Source organism: Balearica regulorum, chromosome 7 (genome assembly GCF_011004875.1).
Source record: "Balearica regulorum gibbericeps isolate bBalReg1 chromosome 7, bBalReg1.pri, whole genome shotgun sequence".
In the NCBI taxonomy this organism is placed as follows: domain Eukaryota; kingdom Metazoa; phylum Chordata; class Aves; order Gruiformes; family Gruidae; genus Balearica; species Balearica regulorum.
The window spans coordinates 35,518,526-35,539,025 of record NC_046190.1 but is presented as its reverse complement, the minus strand read 5'-3'; the positions used below and the strand labels follow the sequence as shown (position 1 = coordinate 35,539,025).

General features: G+C 36.5%; 1 protein-coding gene across 8 annotated transcripts in view; it reads left to right on the top strand.

The window, feature by feature from the left end:
* Positions 1–20,500, top strand: part of CTNNA3 (catenin alpha 3) — a 512,461-nt gene that overhangs the window by 119,702 nt on the left and 372,259 nt on the right. For 7 of the 8 annotated variants that reach the window (XM_075758850.1, XM_075758852.1, XM_075758851.1 and 4 more), the window contains one exon: positions 530–733. In XM_075758850.1, the coding sequence (XP_075614965.1) occupies positions 530–733 (204 nt within the window). Of the gene's footprint in view, positions 1–529; positions 734–3,410; positions 3,430–20,500 lie in introns of those variants that run through there. The other variant, XM_075758856.1, reaches the window with a different exon arrangement.

The window sequence follows — 20,500 nt, the reverse complement described above, 5'->3', positions numbered from 1 at the left end:
CTGTTTCCGGAAGTGAAATGCCTTGTAGAAGAAAAAACGTCACATACAGGTGTAGGAGAGACTGAGGGTGAAAATCCTTAATCTCATGCAGCAAAAGTAGGAAACAGAGGAAAGACTCAGAGACAAGGCAGTTGGAGTCAGAAGATGTCAACATGGCTTGCAGGCAGATGTGATCTTGTTCTACTTGTTCTGTGAGCTCCTTAGGTGTGAACCAGCTCCAGCTGGAAAGCTCTGTTCTGTCTTAGCACTGTGTCCTGGCCAGTGGGATTTGACATCATCGATATTGGCTTAGAACTAGTGAGATCTGAATGGCAGAGATAACTTGGCTTTGTCTGCAAATGACCTGTATGCGTAGCCCCAGTAGGGAAAATGGGATCTGCTATGGTCAAAAGTATTTTGGATACTTCAAAGGGAAAAGACTAGTTGGAAGTCTAGGGAGCATAATGTCACTGTAGTTCATGCAAGTGAAAAATAAAGCAGCAAGTTAATTGGGCTGACTTTTCTTACCTGTACTCCTTATGTTTTCCAGAATTTAATTATCCTGGATCCTCTTGTAGTGAATGAAGAGAAAATAAGGCCATCACTAGAGAAACGTCTGGAAGCTATTATCAGTGGAGCTGCTTTGCTAGCTGATTCTTCCTGCACACGCGATGTTCATCGAGAACGCATCATTGCTGAATGCAATGCTATCCGCCAAGCTCTCCAAGACCTGCTGTCTGAATACATAAACAATGTAGGTAACCAGACCTTTTTCCATTTTTAATGTCTGCCTCAAAGCCCATTTTAGTGTACATCAGAATTTAACCTATAATTAGTGTAAATTAGAGTTTAACCTGTATTTCTCAACATGCTCTTTAAAAGGTTGAAAGGAGCATTTTTCTGCATAAATCTAAGCAAAAGCTAAATACAGATCTCCAGAATGAGTATGGATTGTATTATATCATACAGACCATGGAAAATGCTGCACTACAGATACAATGTACACACGTTTAGGTTATTTTATGCTTATTGTGAACTGTCACTAGTACAGAACAGACATAATCCTTTGTATGCTAGCAACAAGAGTTTCTTCATAATCTCACTTCCTAGACCAGAGTTTTAAAATGTAATCTCTGTTCCTGTAGAATGCAACAATTTAATAATTTGTTAAATTGTAAGTAATCTCATTAGTATTATTTTAAAGTAGAGTGTTCACACCACTACATTTGATGTGTGTAAGAGCACCATGTTGCAATTGTAAAAATTATTTAATTGCTAAATTAGAAAGCGAGGAGTGTTTGGTAAATCCAGAAATCTAGTTGTCTGGCATGCTTATAGGCCAATTCATCTGTGAATGTTTGAAAAGGATTATGGTTTGATTGTGTTGTAAAAATAACTACTAGATTTAAAGAATGGATTTGGCATGTCTTACGTCTGGCAGTTAAATGATAAAACAGTGGAGACTTGTATACTATTAATATGGGTGCATAGCGTTAATATCATGATTTTCCTCTGGAAACATTTTCTGTAGACATACTGTTCTTACCTAAAGATAATTCAAGATGATTCATCAAGCACATTGAGGGAATAATTGCATGACACAGCTATTTTTTTCTTTTTTTGGGAAGCTGAAATTTCTTTCTATTCTGTAAGTCATACTAGTTAACTTAGACTAAAACTGTTCTTTTGAGACTGTTTTCTTTGTCTTAGCCTATTGTCACGAGGATAATGAAGTGTAGGGACTAAGATTATGCATATCAGACTTTTTTTTCATTTCACAGATATTGTACTTTTGGATATTTTCTCTTTATTGGGGGCAGGGTGGAGGTGGAATTTACAGCTGACTTATTTAATTTTCTGTGAATTCAAGCTGCTCTTTCAGTCCCTATACCAGATAAAGATGCTTTCATATTTTTACTCAAAATTTAGCTGCAGTTTCTATTTGAATGCAACATAATTCTTGAACCTCTCTGGTGGTGGGTTGTGGTTTTGGGGTTTTTGCGTTTTGTTTGTTTGTTTTACACATGGGTTAGCTATGTGAGATTTCTGGTAGGTTAGCTTAGAATGTTAGTCTTTGGTACCTTCTTGTAGCAGATGTCTATTGCAATGTCTGTTTTAGGGTGCATCAGGTTTGCTGTTAAAGGGCTGGAAGATTAATAAGGGAAGGCATCAGCCTTTAGTGGTTGGACTCGATTATCTTAAAGGTCTATTCCACAGAATAAATGATTCTGTGATTCTAACCTGTCATAGCCGGAGCATGTGGGAAGATGCAACTCTGGTGTATCGCAACCCATAATAGTCCAAAAGATCACTGTGGGTTTGTCGCAAGAACACTTTACGGGAATTCTGTGTCTTGCAGGAGTAAAACTACATGAATGTAAGTCAAATGATCTTCTCGGACTCTTGAAACAAAATTGTGGTTATCTTTTCTATTTCAGAAATAATCATGGGTTTAGGGTTACCTAATGCAGACCAAGGGGAAAAGAAGAATATATAACCCACTCACTGACTTGAGAAAGTCAGGAAGCAGCTATTTTAATATGCCAAAATGGAAAGTGTCATATAATTTGCTGCAGAACACAGTGTCTGCACAAGGTGGTAAAGATGAGGAGGGAAGCAGAAAGGAAGAAATACAAAAGATTTAAAGGTATGAGGTGTTATACTAGGGTTAAATGACAGGAATGAAATTAAAGTTTTTAGTTTCTTTTAGTCCTCTTGATCTACTTAGACAATTAATATTGATCTCAATGGAAAAACTCTCACCAAGAACAGTTTATGGCTATTACTGAGACTGGATTAAGTAAGTTTTTCAGTGAGAAGATTATCAGGTGTCAGTCACTTTATTTCACAACTCTAACTCACTGAAGAACAGATGATAGATCCAGGAGACAGTGCAGATTTATCACTGTCTTCTGGGCTCTTCTATTAATAATTTCAATAAGCTTGGACTGTGAATTGAATGAGCTATGAAAATTATGCCAGCCACTTGTTAACATAGTACAATTTAAGGACTAGGTTGTGATTCCCTTCCTTTCCTTGGGAACACTGTTGTACTTCACAAGCAATTGCACTGTCTACATAATACTTCATGTGAGTTTATGTGTATTTGTGCCCTATGCCCGGAGTGAGACACAGAGGCTCTGTACAACAGTTTGTACATGAGGGTGAAAAGTTTTCCTTGTCCACTATCCACAAAGGGCATGCTTTTGCTCCTGTCTTCGTCCTGATGGTGTATGGTTCACAAAACATAGCCTACCCACTGTCATTTCAGTTCTTTTCAATCACTTTCATGAGTTGTAGTAGTCAGCTGCTTGGAAGATTTTTTTTTTTTTTTCTGGATACGTGTTTGTCCTTTCTTGCTGGTATATTGGTTTGATTACTTTTCTTAAGGCTTCTTGCTGTCTGAGTGCTGCTAGTGGGAGCTGCATTGCTTCAGAGACACCACATACCGTAGGTGCCACCTTTGCAAATCTTTTAACAGCCGGGAAGCTGTATGAGCTGCAGTAGCACTGGTAACCTCCAAAGTTATCTCTAAAGCCCCTGGGTCTGGTGCTGATGGTACATGTGGCCTGCCTGGTAAGTGTTTAGCTTTAATGAGATCATTGCCAAGGACCTGAGTGCCTAAATTCTGTGTAAGTTCTGCATCGTTTGATTTTTTTTTTTTTTTTTTTTTTTTTTTGGAAACTAGCCCTTAGTGCCTGAACAAATGTACAGGAACTTATGATTTAGCTCTATTTGAAACAGTATAAGGAATATATCTTTTGTGGTTCCTAATTTTTTTTTTTTAAATTATTCTAAGGCTCTAAAAAGCTTTGAGGACATCAAGTGAAAACAAGGGGCCTATTGGTGTCAGTAATAAAATTCAGAGTGTTTACTGCAAGCTGGGAGAAACATCTTTTCAGCAGATACTGCCTTTTCTGTAAGTGGCTGTTTTTCACAGAGGCTATATCACAGGTGATGCAATGGAAAGTTAAGCAAAATGTTCTCTACACTGATGAAGACCCAGTCTGTCTCCAAGAAGCTTTAAGTTTTTCTATTCACAAAGCAATTCAGACAATTGCAAATTGCAAATACATTTATAATTCTTCTGAAAGGCAGCAATTTTTCTTCTGGTATTTTGGAATTATTTGTGTACTATTGTTATTTGAATTTTATTCATAGACATATATTGTTAAGGGATATATTTGCGTTTCAGGACATCAAATAACAGGAATTACAACTGTGAGTTTGGATAGCTTATTAATGGCAGAATCATACTATGGTGTGTGGATAATAATGCATCTGTAGGAGCAATCATTTTGTTCTAGTAATAAGCACTTGCATTTTCCTAATGACAAGCTCTTGTCTTGTCTCTGCTCATCCTTTAAATGAAAAGTTATTGAATACATTGGAGTACAGCGATACTAACTCCACGTTTCTTGAGTTCTCTGTCTGCTTTTTAGTCCCAGTCACAATAGGGATATGCGCTTATCTGGGTGATCAGAAGGGATAATAGACTTGTGATTGAATGTGGGTTAAAGTGACTGTTGTGAGCAGCAGTTAGGATGATTGCAGGCACTGCTTTCTGTGCCTTCATTAAATAGGGTGGGTATGTCTCAATAATTATTCTGCACCCACCTGTGGGTTTGAATAAAGGTCACTGGCTAGATTGTTCAGACAAGGCTGAAAAAAGATTGATGAAGAAAGGTCAGATATGCTGATAGCTGCTTTCTTGAATTAGTTTCCTTACTTTTGGAATGATGTTTCATGATATTTGAGCTTTATTAGTTTTGCAGCTTATTCTGAATATTGGTTGTTGTATAACACACTGTTATGCGTGCTGGGCCAGTGTACTTTATTCCTTTTCTGATAGGGTGTGATTTCATTCTTTCTTTTTGTGTATTTCAAAGCCTTCTGTTTCCTTACTGGAGTTTTATGTTAAAATTACCTAAGTTTTTTGGGTCAAATAATGTCAGTAAAATAGTTTGCATTTCCATTGTCATTTTCAAAGGTTTTGCATGTTTTCAAGACTTCTATCTTTAAAAATAGTTTCAAAGGAAAATCTGAAACACTGAGATCTGAAAATACATTTATAAAACCAATATTATTTTGTTCTTTTTAAATACATTAGCCAACTTCATGCAGATTTGAAAAATGCATCAGTGCAGCAGAATAATTTCTCTTGTTAAAAATATTTCACAGAATATTTCACACACATACAGAAATGTGTGACTGTGCAAACTAGCAGCAACTTAATAATTTTGTCTGCAGTTCTGGACATCTCTGTGCTTCTTGTGCCGCAGGTGGTGGTGGCTGCTGCTTGCTGTACCATGTATGTGGCACTGCTATACCGTGTGTGGCACTGCTATACTGGGTAGCATGGAGTAGAGCCAAGCCAGCCCTTCTCACACCAGTGGTGGTTTCAGTTGCTTAATGAGATATTTAAGAAAATGGGAGCAGACTAATGATATGTTTTACCTTGAGGCCAGATCAGGAAGTGGGCTGAGGTTGACCACTTTGTGTATATTTATATTACCTATCTAGGGTACTGATAATCAAGCCCTGACCATCCCTGTAGCCTAAGGGTAGGCCAAGCTGAGACTTAACTATAAATCTCTTCTGCTTTGTGGCAGACAGCATCAGACCGTTCCAGGAATGATGCTGCAAGGGAGATGAAGTAGTTGATGGTAGACGGTGAAGCACCTGTATTGCGTGTAAGGCATACCTGAATCTCAGTGGGAATGCAGCTGCTGGAGCTTTATTTCCTTGGGTTCTCTGAAGCCTGTTGCTTCACCACAGGTTTGTGTTCACGACTTCTGGATGAGAGACACATTTGGATTTGAGGCATATTTGGATCTGAGCACATAAACTGAAACGCGGTGAGGATGAGAGCAGAGGAGCCAGGATCTCTGAAATTAGGGGGACACCTGAGACAGACAGTCCACCTGAGCTGGACTGTGCTGAGGCCTCTAAAGAAAAGGTTTGCAGTACAGAGCCCTCTATAGCCATGGTCAAGGCCCAACTGTGGGAAAGATGATACAGTGGATAGTTGGGACTTGTGCAGTTGTGTCTGTCTAGATTTCAAATTGCAATTGTTGTTCACTTACTGGAAGACGAGTATTGGAAATTCAAAACCAGAAAATGGATGGAAAACCAGAAGTCTCTGTTTATTGATGGCATGGTGCTGGGCCTTACCCTGTGTCTCTACTCATAAATTTGAGTGCTCTGGAGTGTTAATGCCTTGCTTTATCCCTTTATTGACTACTCTTCACCAGAGCTTAAGATCTGACCCACTGTCTCTAGGCAGAGACTGCCTGTGATTACTAACATTTTGTGTATTATTTTATTGCCATTCTTACTCTTTTAGAGTGGAAGGACATATAGATACCTCAAACATACAGCTACCTCAAACTTCATGTTACTTGTACCTTGTGGTTTCCTGATGAAGACTTTTAACACTTCCCTGGATAGAGGGAAGACCAGACACTTTGGTTTATCATCACAGTAGTGCAGTGTATCTTGCATTTAAACTACTTAATCTTGCTCTGAGCAGTGGATTTTTCATTTCAGTGCTTAGGGGGAACGTTTTTGGTAGTTCTGGAAATTGCAAGAACTCCTCCAAAAGAGTTATTTCAGATTGAAGAAAACATTTTGTTCAGCTTAAAAAGGGAATGTTTCATATTTTTAATTTAAAGTATTGCCTGGTTGTCTTTGTTAGATATTTGCATCTCTTGGGGCTATTTTCCCTTAATTATCCATGTGCTATAGCTGCAGAAAAGTGGATTATTGATGGTTAATAATATGTATATGAAAAGACTTCTAGTCCATCAATAAGAAATTAGGCCACAAAAATGGTATCTCTTACCAGAGAAAATACACATGACATGAATCAAATAATCAAACTTGTGAAAAAGCTCCAGACACTTTTCATATCTGTTACAGCTCTTTATGGTAAAGCTTATGTTCTCTGTTCACATAAAGGTTCATCTAACCTGTTCCTGTCAGACAGGCTTCAGGGAACACAGGCTATTTCAGGAAACACAGTGTTTGACACTTTTTAAGTTTCATTAATTTTGGGCTAATTTACATTTATGTTTTGGAGTGGGGGTATAGTGAGCAGTCTAATATGAGTATTTTTAATAGCATGCTGAAAATGTATTTGGAATGTATAATTTCCTTCATGAATACATTTTTCATGACTTAAAAACTTAAACCTTGTCATCTCCATACCTGCCAGCTACTGTTTGCTCTTCTATAGAAAACTATGGTGATGTGTATTAAAATTTTGTTGTAAGAGATCTTCTTGCCAGATGTCAAAAGTATTGCAACCAGTCCACAGATCATATATTGATACATGTCTAAATATGCGTATTTTACTGTTTTCACGTTGTTTGTCCTTTGTTGTTGTTGTTCATGGTGAAACTACTGGTAGGACATGTCCAGTTCTGCTAAGGCAGGTACATCTTTTTACAGAGCTCCAAAATGTGGTTTGATTGTAGTTTTCAGTGAAATTGTCTGTGTTTCTATATGATATTGTGAATCAGTAAAATTGATAATTCAGCTCATTAATTGAGGAATCTGAGCTATGACTGAAGAAATGCATTTTCACCTACAGCTTGGTACCTCTATCTATTTAGCTTGATGTGTCTCTCAACTTTCTCTATACAAAGAAAATGATTCCAAACAATCATGTATGATACAGCTGTATGATACCACTTTCTTTGACTAATAGGTATCTGGAAAAGTTCTGTGTAATTGTTCTCTGGTTGAAGAACTGAGCCTAAACTTGGCAGACTAGACTAACAGCAGAGTTTGAAGAAATTCCTTGTTAAAGTCTTCAAGAACAGAATAGCTGTTGGTTGGTTATTCATGCAAGTGGTTGAATGAACTGACTTCCTGAAATCCTTTTTTCTGTATTTCTATGTAGGAACGTGAACAAACAGAGCTTGTGTTTACGTCTTTTTTTAAAAAAAGAATGGATTCAAATGTTCTTACTTTACTGTCCTCTTAATATTCAAATATTTTAAAAAAACTGCTATTCCAGAGAAGTTTGGAAGTCAGATATAGCAAAATGTAAACTATAAAAATTTCAATGTGTGATGTGTGGGTGGAAAGTGTTGTTCAGATTTTTCTTATTCAGGGTTTTTTTTAAATGACTTTATTGAGTATTATGTTTTCAGAAAAAAAAGATTTATTCGAGTAGAATTGGTATGCCTATATGGCATATTATGCTGGCAATTATGCAGGAAAACATGTAGCTTTCATAATTCTGTTGTTGATGTTGGCCGAGTGCTTAATTCAGTTGACTTTGAAAACTTCTACAGTGGGTTTTCTTACTTTTTATATGCAGTATGTGTAATTGAAAATTATTTTTCTAAATGTTAACTTTTGTCAAACATTCAGTTTTGTAGGGAAATTAGATATGGACTGTTTAGGAAGAAGATTTTTAGTGTGCTTAAAAGACAAGAGTAGTCTAGTGAATGCCCCAAATAGATTTACAGTGGAAAAATAAGCTGCAGTTCAACTTACCTGATTATATATGGTCTTACAAAATTTGCAGTATACTGTGATCTATGCACGTGAGCTAGAGAAAGATAATGAAAGATTTTATATTCCTGAGCCCTGTTTTTCATTTAACAGGTCTGAGTCAAGCTATTTTAGGATTAATCAGATCTTAAGGCTTGCATTGAAGTAATGTAGCGTGATGAGCAACTCGTGGCTCTGTAGAGAATGATTCAGTACAATAGTTAGTAATTTGTATTTGGTATACCTGACAGGACTGGAAATATATGGGGTTGCTGAAGACTGAGGGGTTTTTTCAGGGAACCTTCAATAAAGTAGCATTTTCTCTCTCCGAAATGAAATAAATCTTTGATTATGGTAATAAACAAGCATTACAAATAAATATTAAAGTATTTGTTAACTCAACACCTACATAGCTGTTTAATTTACAAGGAGGGTTTTTTACAGTTTATGCAAAGTGATTGTCATTACATGAGGCTTTTCTTGACCAGTTTCCTATTTTCTGGAGGATGTTGAAGACCGATCATTTTTCTAAATGTTATGCATGCCATTTCTAGGAACATTACTTAAGTCTGGTGTATAAGAATGCATTTATCTTGGGTTTTTATCTCTGTATAGGACAGCTGATATTTTTTTGTCCAAATACATTTCTAAATCATATTCTGTTTCACATTAAAAGGTATTTACTTCTTGTTTATGTAACAATTCTTGTTAAAAAGACCAGTCATTGGTAGTTTAGGGAACTCTTAATAGAATATTGATATTGCAGACAAATGAAATCCAAATCTAACTTTTTAACGTAAGAATTATTTTTTCTAAATAAATCCAAAATTACTTAAATTCTTTTATTAAAACCCTCTTAATTGCTAAGTATATAACCTATACCACCCGAAATATCTCTGTGCAATCTTTAAACACATGTTCTATGTGATAGCATGCTGGATGTTGTTGAACTTGACTTTAGTCAGGCTTCTGACACTGTCACCTGTACACAAACTGATGAAGTATTGGCTAGATAAGTTGACAGTGACGTGGGCTGAAAGGACAAGGAGCAGGTGACAGGACAAGAGGATTAAGCACAAACTGAAATACAGGAAATTGCGTTTAAACAAGAAGAATTTTTTTTTTTTTCTGTGAGGGTGGTTGGATACTGGAACAGGTTACCCAGAGAGGTTGTAGAGTTCTCATGCAGAATCCAAATGGGCACGGCTGTAGTTGATCATGGTTTGAGCAGTGAGTTGGACTGGATGATCTCCAGATGTCCCTGCAGACTTCAATAACTGGAGTCTGTGATTCTAAACATTTGAATAAATTCCAAAGTCTGTGTAAACTCCTGGATGTCCATTCCAGCTTCTTTTAATATGAAGTTAATCACATTATTTACTAATGGAAGATAAAAAGATACTCTGATAATGAGGGTAGGACAAGAAGTTACATAAAGTACTATAAAGAAGGTTTCTTTAATTTGGATAACCTCTGGCAATCTTGAGGTGTTAAAAGGGAGAGCAGTTACTACGTTAAGTTCCATGCTAGTTAATCCTCTCTATGAAACAAAGGTTAGAATGACACCTTGAATTCCTTGTGGAAATCATTTGGGTAGTGGTTGATTAAAGGCTCTCCCTATGAATTTCATCAGCGAGAGTGCTGAGGTCTACTGTGTGGCTAAAAACAAATGCTTTTTCTTGTAGTTACACAATTTTAAGATATTTATAATCTAGCAACTTACAAAATGCTGCCGTTCTTAATTTATAGAACCAGAGATGACTTCTCTTTGATAGAAATGGAGATATCTGCATAATTCTCAACTGGCTTTTCAACTTAATTTCTTGCCTAACTTCTATTGATCTTTTTTTATGAGGAATGAACAGTGGAGTTTTATGTGAAATAGCTTATGATCACTTTTGATGCAATCAGTATTGTATCATAAAACTGTTGCATAAAAAATTCAAATGCTTTGTCTTTACTGTTCAGCTGGATCTTAAAACAGTGATTTAAAAGAGATTGGAGACCTGGGGATCTAAATTAAAATTCTGCAATTCCATTTTCTTTCTGAAAAGAAAATCAAAACATGGTTTAAATAACAAAACCAGATCTCTGACTGTGGCCATAAACAGTATTTATTGGCACTTCCTTTTTATTTTAACTTTCATTTCAGTGGATTCATTTCCAGTTGTTGTTTCTCTGTGTGAAGTGCTACTCTTCTTTTTCTTAATTAACTAAAAATGAAAAGGAAAAATAGTCTTTTGTATCATTACATTTGTGACCAATGTGTATGATCAGAAGGCTGGAAAAGTAAACAATCAAATCAACCCCCACCATCGTATTAATTGAAGAAAGAAAAAAAGTCCTTTCATGATCAGCTTTTCTCAAGAACTGCTTCTCGCGGTTGTTTTCCATGCCTCTGTTGCCAGTTGGCCCATTTTCTTTCTGTTTATGTGAAGAAAATAAATGTCTCAAATCAGACAGCTGCAATGCTTAGTAGAATACATTAAATAAAGTAAATTATTCTAATTACTCTATTTACTGGAAAATCCTTGCTATCTTAGGTTATTCTGATTATTTTTAATCATTGTTTCATTATCAGTAGCAAAAATTAAATAAAACTTATACAAAGAAGGAAAGAAAGCATAAGCCAGCTACTTAACTGGGGGCTGTACACAGGAATAATCTAGGATTATCTTTTTTATCAAGTAGCAATGTTTCTAATTTTTTCCAAACCCTAATATTGTATGGGAAGAATTATTAGTCTGTAAAAGGAGATAACTGGTAAAGGAATCCCTCCCTCTGTTCTCTTACTGAATATATTTAGCTTTTTCCAGGAGAAATGAAGGATAAGAATCAATTTGAATTCCACATAAATAGGAGAAAATAAGAAATACAAAAATTATATACACCCTGGAAGCAGTTAATGGAAAAATGAAGCTGGAGTCCGAGGTAAATGTTTTCTCTGGAAGCTTGATTGGTACTTTTTTTTCCTTAATACAGAAAAAAGGTGCTGTATAATTTATGTATCTTTGCTAACCGTACACATGCACAAATGGAAAGTGTATATGTGAGAGGGCATATGCGCACAAGCGGGAACCGTTTTGGTTTGGTAATGATGTTCCCAGACTACTGTTTGGAATAATAAGGAAGAGAAATACATTAAAACTTTACAAAGTTTGAGTAGAAAGTGTGAACTAATTGAAACCAAACAATAACTAGGTAAAGGAATCATGAAATGCAGTATGACAGTCTGTAGCCATTTTTTAAGGAAGCAAGTTCATAATGAGTTTTTTGGTCCTTGCCACAATTGGCTAGGAAACAGTTTTTGTTTCTTGGCTTTCAAGTTAGTGGAAACATTTTTGTTTCTAATTTGAAGAAAAGAGGCCTAATAAACTGGGTTCTACCAGCCACCTCCTGTGTCCAATTGTGCAAACCTTAAAGCAAGATTTCAAAATGAAATACACTGGGATGTCTTACATGATGCTGACTGACATTGCCAAGATTATTATCAGTTTTATACCTGTCCACTCCTGAACAGCTGCGGACCACTGTCCAGACTGTTGAGATGAAAGATGAAGTATTATTCTAGATACCAATGGGAAACCAGAGTTCCGTTGCATCTGAGTGAGCATTCAAAATCTGAATAAGCCCCAGGTAAGGCTGCCGGGTTCTTAGGCTGTTTGGCTCCTTAGTTATTGTGATCCTCAGAACACCTGCATCTCTGAGCTGCAAGAACAGAACTTTTGTAGAGGAAGACTACTCAGGGACTGGTGCCTCCAAGTTCTTCATTGCCAGAACAGATGGGGAGCAGCGGATCTGAAACTTTCAGATTTTGGTTCCAAGGCTATCTTGCAGAGCTGGCAGGGCATATGCCTGTGTGTTATCAGAAGATCTGCTGTACTTGCTCTATTTCCATGTAATATTCTGCTTTTGATAAACTGGCAAAATTCAATAGAATAAAGATTCCTCTGAAGAAATTCCAGTCACCCTTATTCCTGATTTCTGATCATGTGCTTTGATTCTTGCTGTTTCTTTTCCAGTTAGTCTGTAGCGTTGTCAATGCCACTTTAAATGTTTGATAGAATTGCAAGCAAGTAGTAAGCATTCTGACTACTCACTTTTGTCTCTGTATCTTTCATCAATATTAACTTAATTGTTGACACTATTAACCTAAAATACTACATGATTGTATTTTAACTATCAGGGACATCTGACATCTGGTGATAGTCCCTGCTCAAAGAAGGACCCGCTACAAAGTTAGATCAGGTTGCTCAGGCCTGTGTTCAGTCAGGTCAGGTTTCTAAGGATGCAGATTACACTGACTCTGGGTGCCTTTACCAGTGTTTTATCATCCTCATTGTGAAGAAGTTTTTTCCTTCTGTCTAATCGGAGTTTTTGCCTTTCCCCCTTGCTTTGATCTAAGTGCTCGATTCAGCCTGAATAGGTAGTCCCATTGTGTACCTTGCATGTTCATGCTGTCAGCCACTCAGGCGTGTTCCTTTCCTTGTGCTAGCTCTGATACTTAAGTTACCCTGCCTCTCAGACAGGCCAGCTTGCCAAACTGACTATGCACTTGTTCTTGTTGATTAATTTTCTTTCAGTGTTACTGAGCTGAGTCAAACTCTGAGAAGAGCACACAAGCTCTACATACACCCCCAGGGAAACAGGAATGAGTAACTTAGAGTGCAGAAGCAGGCTAGCTGGGCAGAACTGTCCCTTTTGTGGGCTGTGAGCTGTTAACTCAGTGCACCCTGGGAAATCAGAAGGACCCCTGCACTTTCTCCCTTACTCATCTGACTTGTCATCCTTTCCTGGCAAGGTGTATGTTACGGATTCTTTCTCAATGTGTGTCTCAAGTCTCAGGTTGCACCCATAGAGAGGTTCTCATTAGAGAACTTCCTTCCTAACACCTATTAGTTCTTGCAGCTAATGCCTCCTTAGGAAGCTTAGAGGAGTTGTTTCTCCCTGAATTTTTTCTGGTTTTCACTTTCATGGAAAAATAATTCTTAATTTAATGAAGAAATGCGAGCCTGTTTCACTTTCTTGGATTTACCAATACCTCTTTTTAGATTAACAGCTCACTCTCTCAGAAACAGCAGAGCCCTCTTATCTCCTTTAATCTGCTTTTGTGCCTCACTGATTTGTTTCAGTATGAAATGTGTTTTATGCTAGTCTATATATTCTGTGTGGATCTGCAAATTATAACTGACTCTTGGTTGAATTAAAAAAATAAAGATGTAATTAGACAAGTTGGAAACTGGGTTTTCCAGAAACACACTGTAACTGAATGGCATGACCTACGTGATGGCAGCTTCCAAAGGACGAGGTTAGAGGAGGCAGATGACATTCCCTTGAGCATTTAAAAGAAAAAAAAAAAAGGTGAATTTTATTATTAGTAGTATAATTTGCATCATAAGGAAGAGGTGATTCTACTCTTAATGCTGGTGAGGACAGAGGTGAACTGGGTGATGTAATTCAGGTGTCTGTGTATTCATAAACATTGCCAAAAAGTTTGGCTTTTCCATGTCTGGAGTAAAAGTGATGTTTGGCAAAGGTCAGATATTCAAATTATCTTCCTGTCATTTATTTAGATACAGCTCCAGTGGAATACTACTACAAACCCAAACAGTTACTACAACTTCATTAAAACAGGGAGGTTGAAGAAATAACCAGGAGGAGTGTTTTTAGATTTTTGTTTTGACCACTAATTCAGGGTGGAAGTTTTAATTTTTTTATTCTTTAGTTTATTATTGTAGTGGAGAGTCTGTGTCTCTATGCTGTAGATCCACAGGCCAGCCTGCAAATCTGGAATCATGCATTGCTTGCAAACAGCCAGAACATGATCCTCTCCTTGGAATTCCTTCTAGCTGGTGGTGGGAGTGAATCTTTAGTGACAGGAGGAAGTAAGTGAGGAGGAGTTTGAAAATAGCGTCATGGGATTGCTGTGAGATCTTGCTCCGTGCTTAGGACAATCTCACAACATAGCGGGCCTGTGGGAGTACTGAGAAACAATTGCTGCCATCTGTCTGTGAAAGTCATACCTTCTCCTCAGCTCCGTAAGTCCTGGCTGTTGTTGGCTGGATGAAGATGTTTTTCATATGTGGTTTCTAGGTCACAATGGCTGTTTGCTCCTTTGTCCAAATAACAAATGTTCAATTGCAAAAATAATACAGCAAGGCACCCTCCAACAAGTTTTTGTATAGCATCAGAGACTTTTTGGCTCTGTTAAAAGAAAGAACTAACTAGTGAATTTTAATAGTGAGGAAGAGGGTGGAAATCTGAGCATTGGAAGAAATTTAGTCAAAAATACTATAAGAAAACAAGAAACATTCTAAAGATTACAAATGAAACAGCAAAACCTTTCATTAAAAAAGTTTGCAGTAAAGACAAAGGTTCAAAAGAAAGTAGAGGGTAGAAGCTATTTAAACAAGAACAAACTTCTGGAAAAGTGGAAAGCAGAGAAAGAGACCAACTTGCCTGCATCAGGAGCTGAAAAATAAAATAGAAATGCAGTGTAAATAAAAAGACAAGAATTTATTGTGGACACAGCCAAAAAAGCTGAGGCATAGAGTGTGTGAAAACCGGTAGAGGTTGCATAAGGCAAGGAGAGAAGTTTGTATTAATCCATTATTAATAAGAGGAACTAAGAAGGGGAAAGTAAAGACCTTTCTAAATGGGCGAGAGTAACTATGATTTTTCTACCTGCCTCAGACTTTGTGTAAATAGTTAGTTGTGAATAAGTGCTTAATGCAGTTAATAGGAAAAGTGAAATACATGCCAGAAATAGGTTAAAGAATATTTAAGAAAGGAGTTTCTCAACCATTGGCCTTGATTGTGTTAAAAAAAAAAGAAAAAAGTGAGGAATGACTATTTGCAAGTAACAGAAAAGCAACACTTATCTTGAAACTAGGGAATTAATAGATCAGTCCCTGTAACTTGGATAACCAGGAAGAAGCTGGAGGAAATCCTTAAATGTTCATTGCCTAAAAATCTTCAGAATAAGAAGGTGATGATAAACACCAAATGTGAATTTTCAAAATATGTTTTTTCAAATACATCTGTTCTTTAACAGAATAGCTGGCTTGGGAGGCTGTAGAGATTTGTTTATTGACAGTTAAAGACTTGTTAGACAAACATCTGTTTGGGCAGCTCTAGGAACAGTTGGGCTGTTTCAGAGTGGTCAGGATGGAAAAAGGCACCCTGAGGTCCCTTCTAGCCCCACTGATTCTTGGCTTACATTTTTATTGAAGTAGTATTCCCAGTCTTCGTTGTGCATTTTTGTATTACAAATTGGTTTTTTCCCCAGGTTAGTGTAGAATCGTAATGTTGAATGCTTTTTGTATGCAGTGATCAAAACTGGATTGAAATTTGGTGGGGCTTTTAGACTTCCAGGTTATCTACAGATAATAATCTGTCCCTTCTATAATTTTGTCTTTACTGTTGGGGGAAGGCTGGATATACAAAAGAAGCTATTAATAGTCGTATGCATACTATGAGTCTGTTTCCTTACGAACTGTTTGCATGAAAGTAGTACAGTTAACAGTGATTCAGCTTATTGTATCAGCAGGATTTTTTTTACCCTGCCAAATTTATAACTACATTATAAAGATTTATCTAAATTTAGTATTTCACAATCCACCTAACAATTTTATATCTTATAAGCTGTTGATGAACTAGAACTCAAGTATCAGAAATAGAAGATTGGAATTTTGCTGTACAAATTTAAAACTTCAGCAACCAAATTGCATTTGTGTAATGTAATATGTGACCTGTTCTCTCATATTAACATTTTTCTCTGAAGAAAGTTGTAAAAAAAACAACCAACCAAAAAAACAAACCCTTCTAGAATTTGGTTGTATGGCATGACTGGAATATAAGAACAACCCAAAATATGTATTTATTTTTCATTGAGCAGAAGTCATGTAAACATAAGACACAAGAGATCTTTGCAATTCTCCCAGGATTTTTACTGGCACTTTAGGTACAAATTGATGGATTTATTCTGGAATAGATTGTAGTTTGTTCATCTGCTCTAGCTGAAGAAGCTTTTTTTTTTATCCCCTTCCCCTTTGGGTTTGGTGTTTACAAAGGAAGAATGACTTCATTATGTGTTGAACTGACTTTTTCACAATAAGTTTGAGAATCTAAAAACATACTATCAAATGTCACTATTTTATGTGATATATTTCACAGTTTAAAACAGAATTTTTTTCCAGAGTTGAAATTAGAATTGCTGACAGGAAGGAAATAAAAATGATTGATGAACTGTTTACACTTGACCAGCTGCTAATGAATTCTCACTCAATATCTTGTTAGCTTGTGCTGAAGTAATACATAAGGCAACCTAGAAAATAACCTGAAGTTCCTAAAACTACAAAGAAGAAAAATGTAAGTGATTCTGATGCTTTTGATCTGTGAACTGTGATATAAGCTGTGACTTTTGATGTTCTGGGATGATGTGATTGATAGTATAATTTTTGTTATTCAGTTGTTTACTGAACATTACTGTATGTTGTATTTTGGCTCAGAGGCAGGGCCTCTTGGGCCTTGTAGGCCTTGTTCAGGTGGAGCCTTCCGGAAGGAGGGTGGAAGGTGCTTCCTGTGAAACTGGCTGAGCGTGCCTAGCTGACAGAAATTTCTGGAGTTTCCTAACTTAGGGACTGGTATCTCTTGGAGGAGACTTCAGGGAAAGAAGGTATTATTTCTGTGGATCCTAAGGGAGTTTTATAAACTTATTGAATCTCAAAAATCCCTCCCTGAGAATTCTTAGCCTGAGAACAAGCTTCGTAGGAAAGGAAGGGTATGTGATGAGCAAGGGAGAGATTTGCTGACCGACACTTTGATTTTTAGGGATTTTTTTTATCCAGCAGGGCAGCTTTTTCACGCGCTCAGAATTGTGTTGCAGTAAAACATAGCTTTGATTCAGATTTTTTATTCTTTTAAGGAGAAGGTGGAGGAAATTCTAGTCAAGAGGGAGGCAGTCTCTGGGGAGCTCCTAATGGCTGCTTCTCAGTGACACATAAAATTTAATTTCTATATGGATGAGTTGGGTTTTTTTCTGTGTGAGAAGGAAGGAGTTACCTTCTCATCAAATATTCTTTCAAGTATAGGAATATCTCAGACGACTGCGGGTGAGTATTTAATTATGAGGTAAGCTAGTGTGTTGTGGCTATTGCCCATGTCAAACTGTGCTATGTAAAACACTCATTCTTATTTCTGTTGCTGACTCCTGACTGTCATCTGTACAAGTGCAAAAATCCCACTACGTTAAAAGGTCACATCTTCTAAAGCCAGTGGTGGAACTTCAGCTGACTTTAATGGAGCCAGAATATCATCTTGTTTCAAGGAGTTAAGCTCGGGTCTGTGACTATAACAGGACAACTGTGTAGCATCTAGTAAAAATAATGGGGGAGGGGGAAGGGGATGTTATTAATTTTTTTTTAAAGTGTGGTCTTTGGTGAATATTTCATGCTGTGCTTTTTGTTGTTGCCTGTATTGCTAGACACCCATGTTTATTGTAGTCTTATAAACATTCTTTGAAAAATATACTCAATATTTTTGTTAAAATGCAGTCCTGGTTATATCTCTTTTTTATTGGAATTGTGCTGTGGTTTTGATGTTTTTACATTCTCTCTATGGAGTTTGACTATTACTTTCTTTTTCTATTGACGTTCATGATGCAAGATGGAAGAATTTCTGCAATGCAGAAGGAAGAAACTGTAGTTTGACCTTCTGTTTAAGCCAAGTAAATCAGTAAAAGAAAAAATGTTGAAAAATAGTGTGAATTCATCCTGTTTTCTTCATGCATTTTTGTATCAGTATTTTGTGGCAGCCGAAATTTTTGTCCAGGATTAGAGTCTGTATGTCTCTCTTGGCCTCAAACTGCATGTAATTAGTCAGAGTGTGCTGTTTCTCCTTGTAGGAAGCCTTATTACCCACAGACAAATGTAATCTATCATCTTTTCCTTCAACAATTCCCCTTTTCCCTCTACCCCAAAAGAAATCAGAAAAGATTTATAAGGTTCTGCAGCCCACAAAACGTGCTTCATTATCCTTAAATCAAGTAAATCTGATTGCAAAGCTCTTATTTTTATAAGAATTTTGGGAGCAGATAATTATACGGGCTTTGGTGTTCATTTGCTAGGGATGAAAAATGCATTTTTTTAAACCTATTTATTTTGAGAGTTACGGCTGCAAAGTAAAAACCCTTTTTGTCAGAAGAAAATTAATGCATCTACTTTGAGGTGTCCAAACAGAACGAAGTATTCAAGCTGAAAAGATAACATAATTCAGTTAGTATTGTCTTCATATATATAGTATTACATCCTGTCCTTCTGACATAACATAATGTCTTATTCACCTATTTTTACTGCTGTGGCAGCTGAGGTAGACACCGTGTTGAATGTAGATGTCATCGTGTTCACACCCCTTCCCCAGAGGATGAAATCTGATTTGGGACCAGTCAGTATGAATGAGCAGCTTAATTTGTGCCTTCCCGTTTTCATTACTTCCTATTTACTTGCTTATCTTAATGTGTTAGCATAATGATCAGTTACACGCTTTTTTCAGGTCCTTCATAGTTGAAAAATTTCGGTCTTCCTTTTATGTCTGCTTCTCTTACTGTTTTTTCTCCTTTCTTTCTCCATTTTACACATCTACCCATCTCCTGTATAGCTAGAATTAATTTTTCCTAGTTGGTTGTATTTCCTAAAGTTTGTGGCATAGAAGAAGATGTTTTTTAGTGAAATGCTGATTCATTTTGGACAACTTTAATGGAGATACTGACTTTGTGTGAGAAATAACTGTAAGCATCTCAAGAGTTGTTATTGGTAGTTAGCACATTTCACCCTCATACTTAATTGCTGGTTTGCTCATTCATCTCTTCAGTCAGACAGTAAACTTGCAAACCAACTCATAGTACTTCAGCTTAGTTGACCTGTTGATGCTACAATGTATATGTTAGATTTTCATTTTATAAAGCTTGCTTAGTGTTTTAATTATCTTCCAAGGTTACCTTTATAACTGAGAGTCTTGAAAACTGTGGTGTTAATGGAAAAATATACCACTAAAGCATAGCAGACCTCTGCTTTTGATAGGCAACATTTTGATAGTCCTCATTGCCCCATGTAATTGAATTAATTTTCATATGAGCAATATTTGTGTGTCCTTACATATATTATTCTTTGATTATTTATTTATTAATAATTCTGTCTTTGATTTACTTTTCCACTTCCCTTGGTTTCCCTGAAGTCCTCTTAGGTGAAACAGGTCATTAGCAATAAGTTATTTTTAACATAAAAGCACTTGATCGAGTCTCCAATGTAGAGTTATTTATTTGCCTCCCAGAGCAATTAGAGAATTGAGATTTAAATGTTTGCATATGTGGGTCTTATCTGCTTTTTCGCTGTGGTCAGTTACTGCTTTTAGTTCATGTATATAAGGCCAGCTTTTTTTATCCCTCTTGATTTACATTTGGATACTGTCTTATTGATTACTCAGATATACAGAAGGTATTTAATACTGGAGAAAGTGGAAATAAAATGTTTTTCATTTGGGAGGAAGGCAGAAGCCTTTTTCATTATCAGGTGGTTTGCCTGCATGTATTCAGTCCAGACTTAAATTTAATCCTTCCTATTTCCTGTTTTATTTAGTGCCTTATTAGCCTGTACCTCCTTTTAAAAACCAGCCTTAAATACCTTCTATTCTAGCTCCATATAATTTTTGAGAATTTTTTTTTTATTCCTGCAGCATAACTTAGTTGCATCTGTGATGTTTATATCCTCTTTCTTTACATCGTCTCTCAGGAGTAACATTGAATTCTCTCTGCATTTAAATCACTTCAAGTTTTAACTAGCAATGTGAGTGTTTTAGTTCAGTAACTGTTGTGTTTTTGTAGTATTAGCAATGCCCCTGCATAAATTCCCCCCCTTCCTCCGAATTTTGTAAAAGAAAAACTTAAACAGAAAGTCTTAAGATAGGCCATTAATGCTTATTTCTGGAAGCACAAATTAATTTATTCTTTTTCTAAGAATAA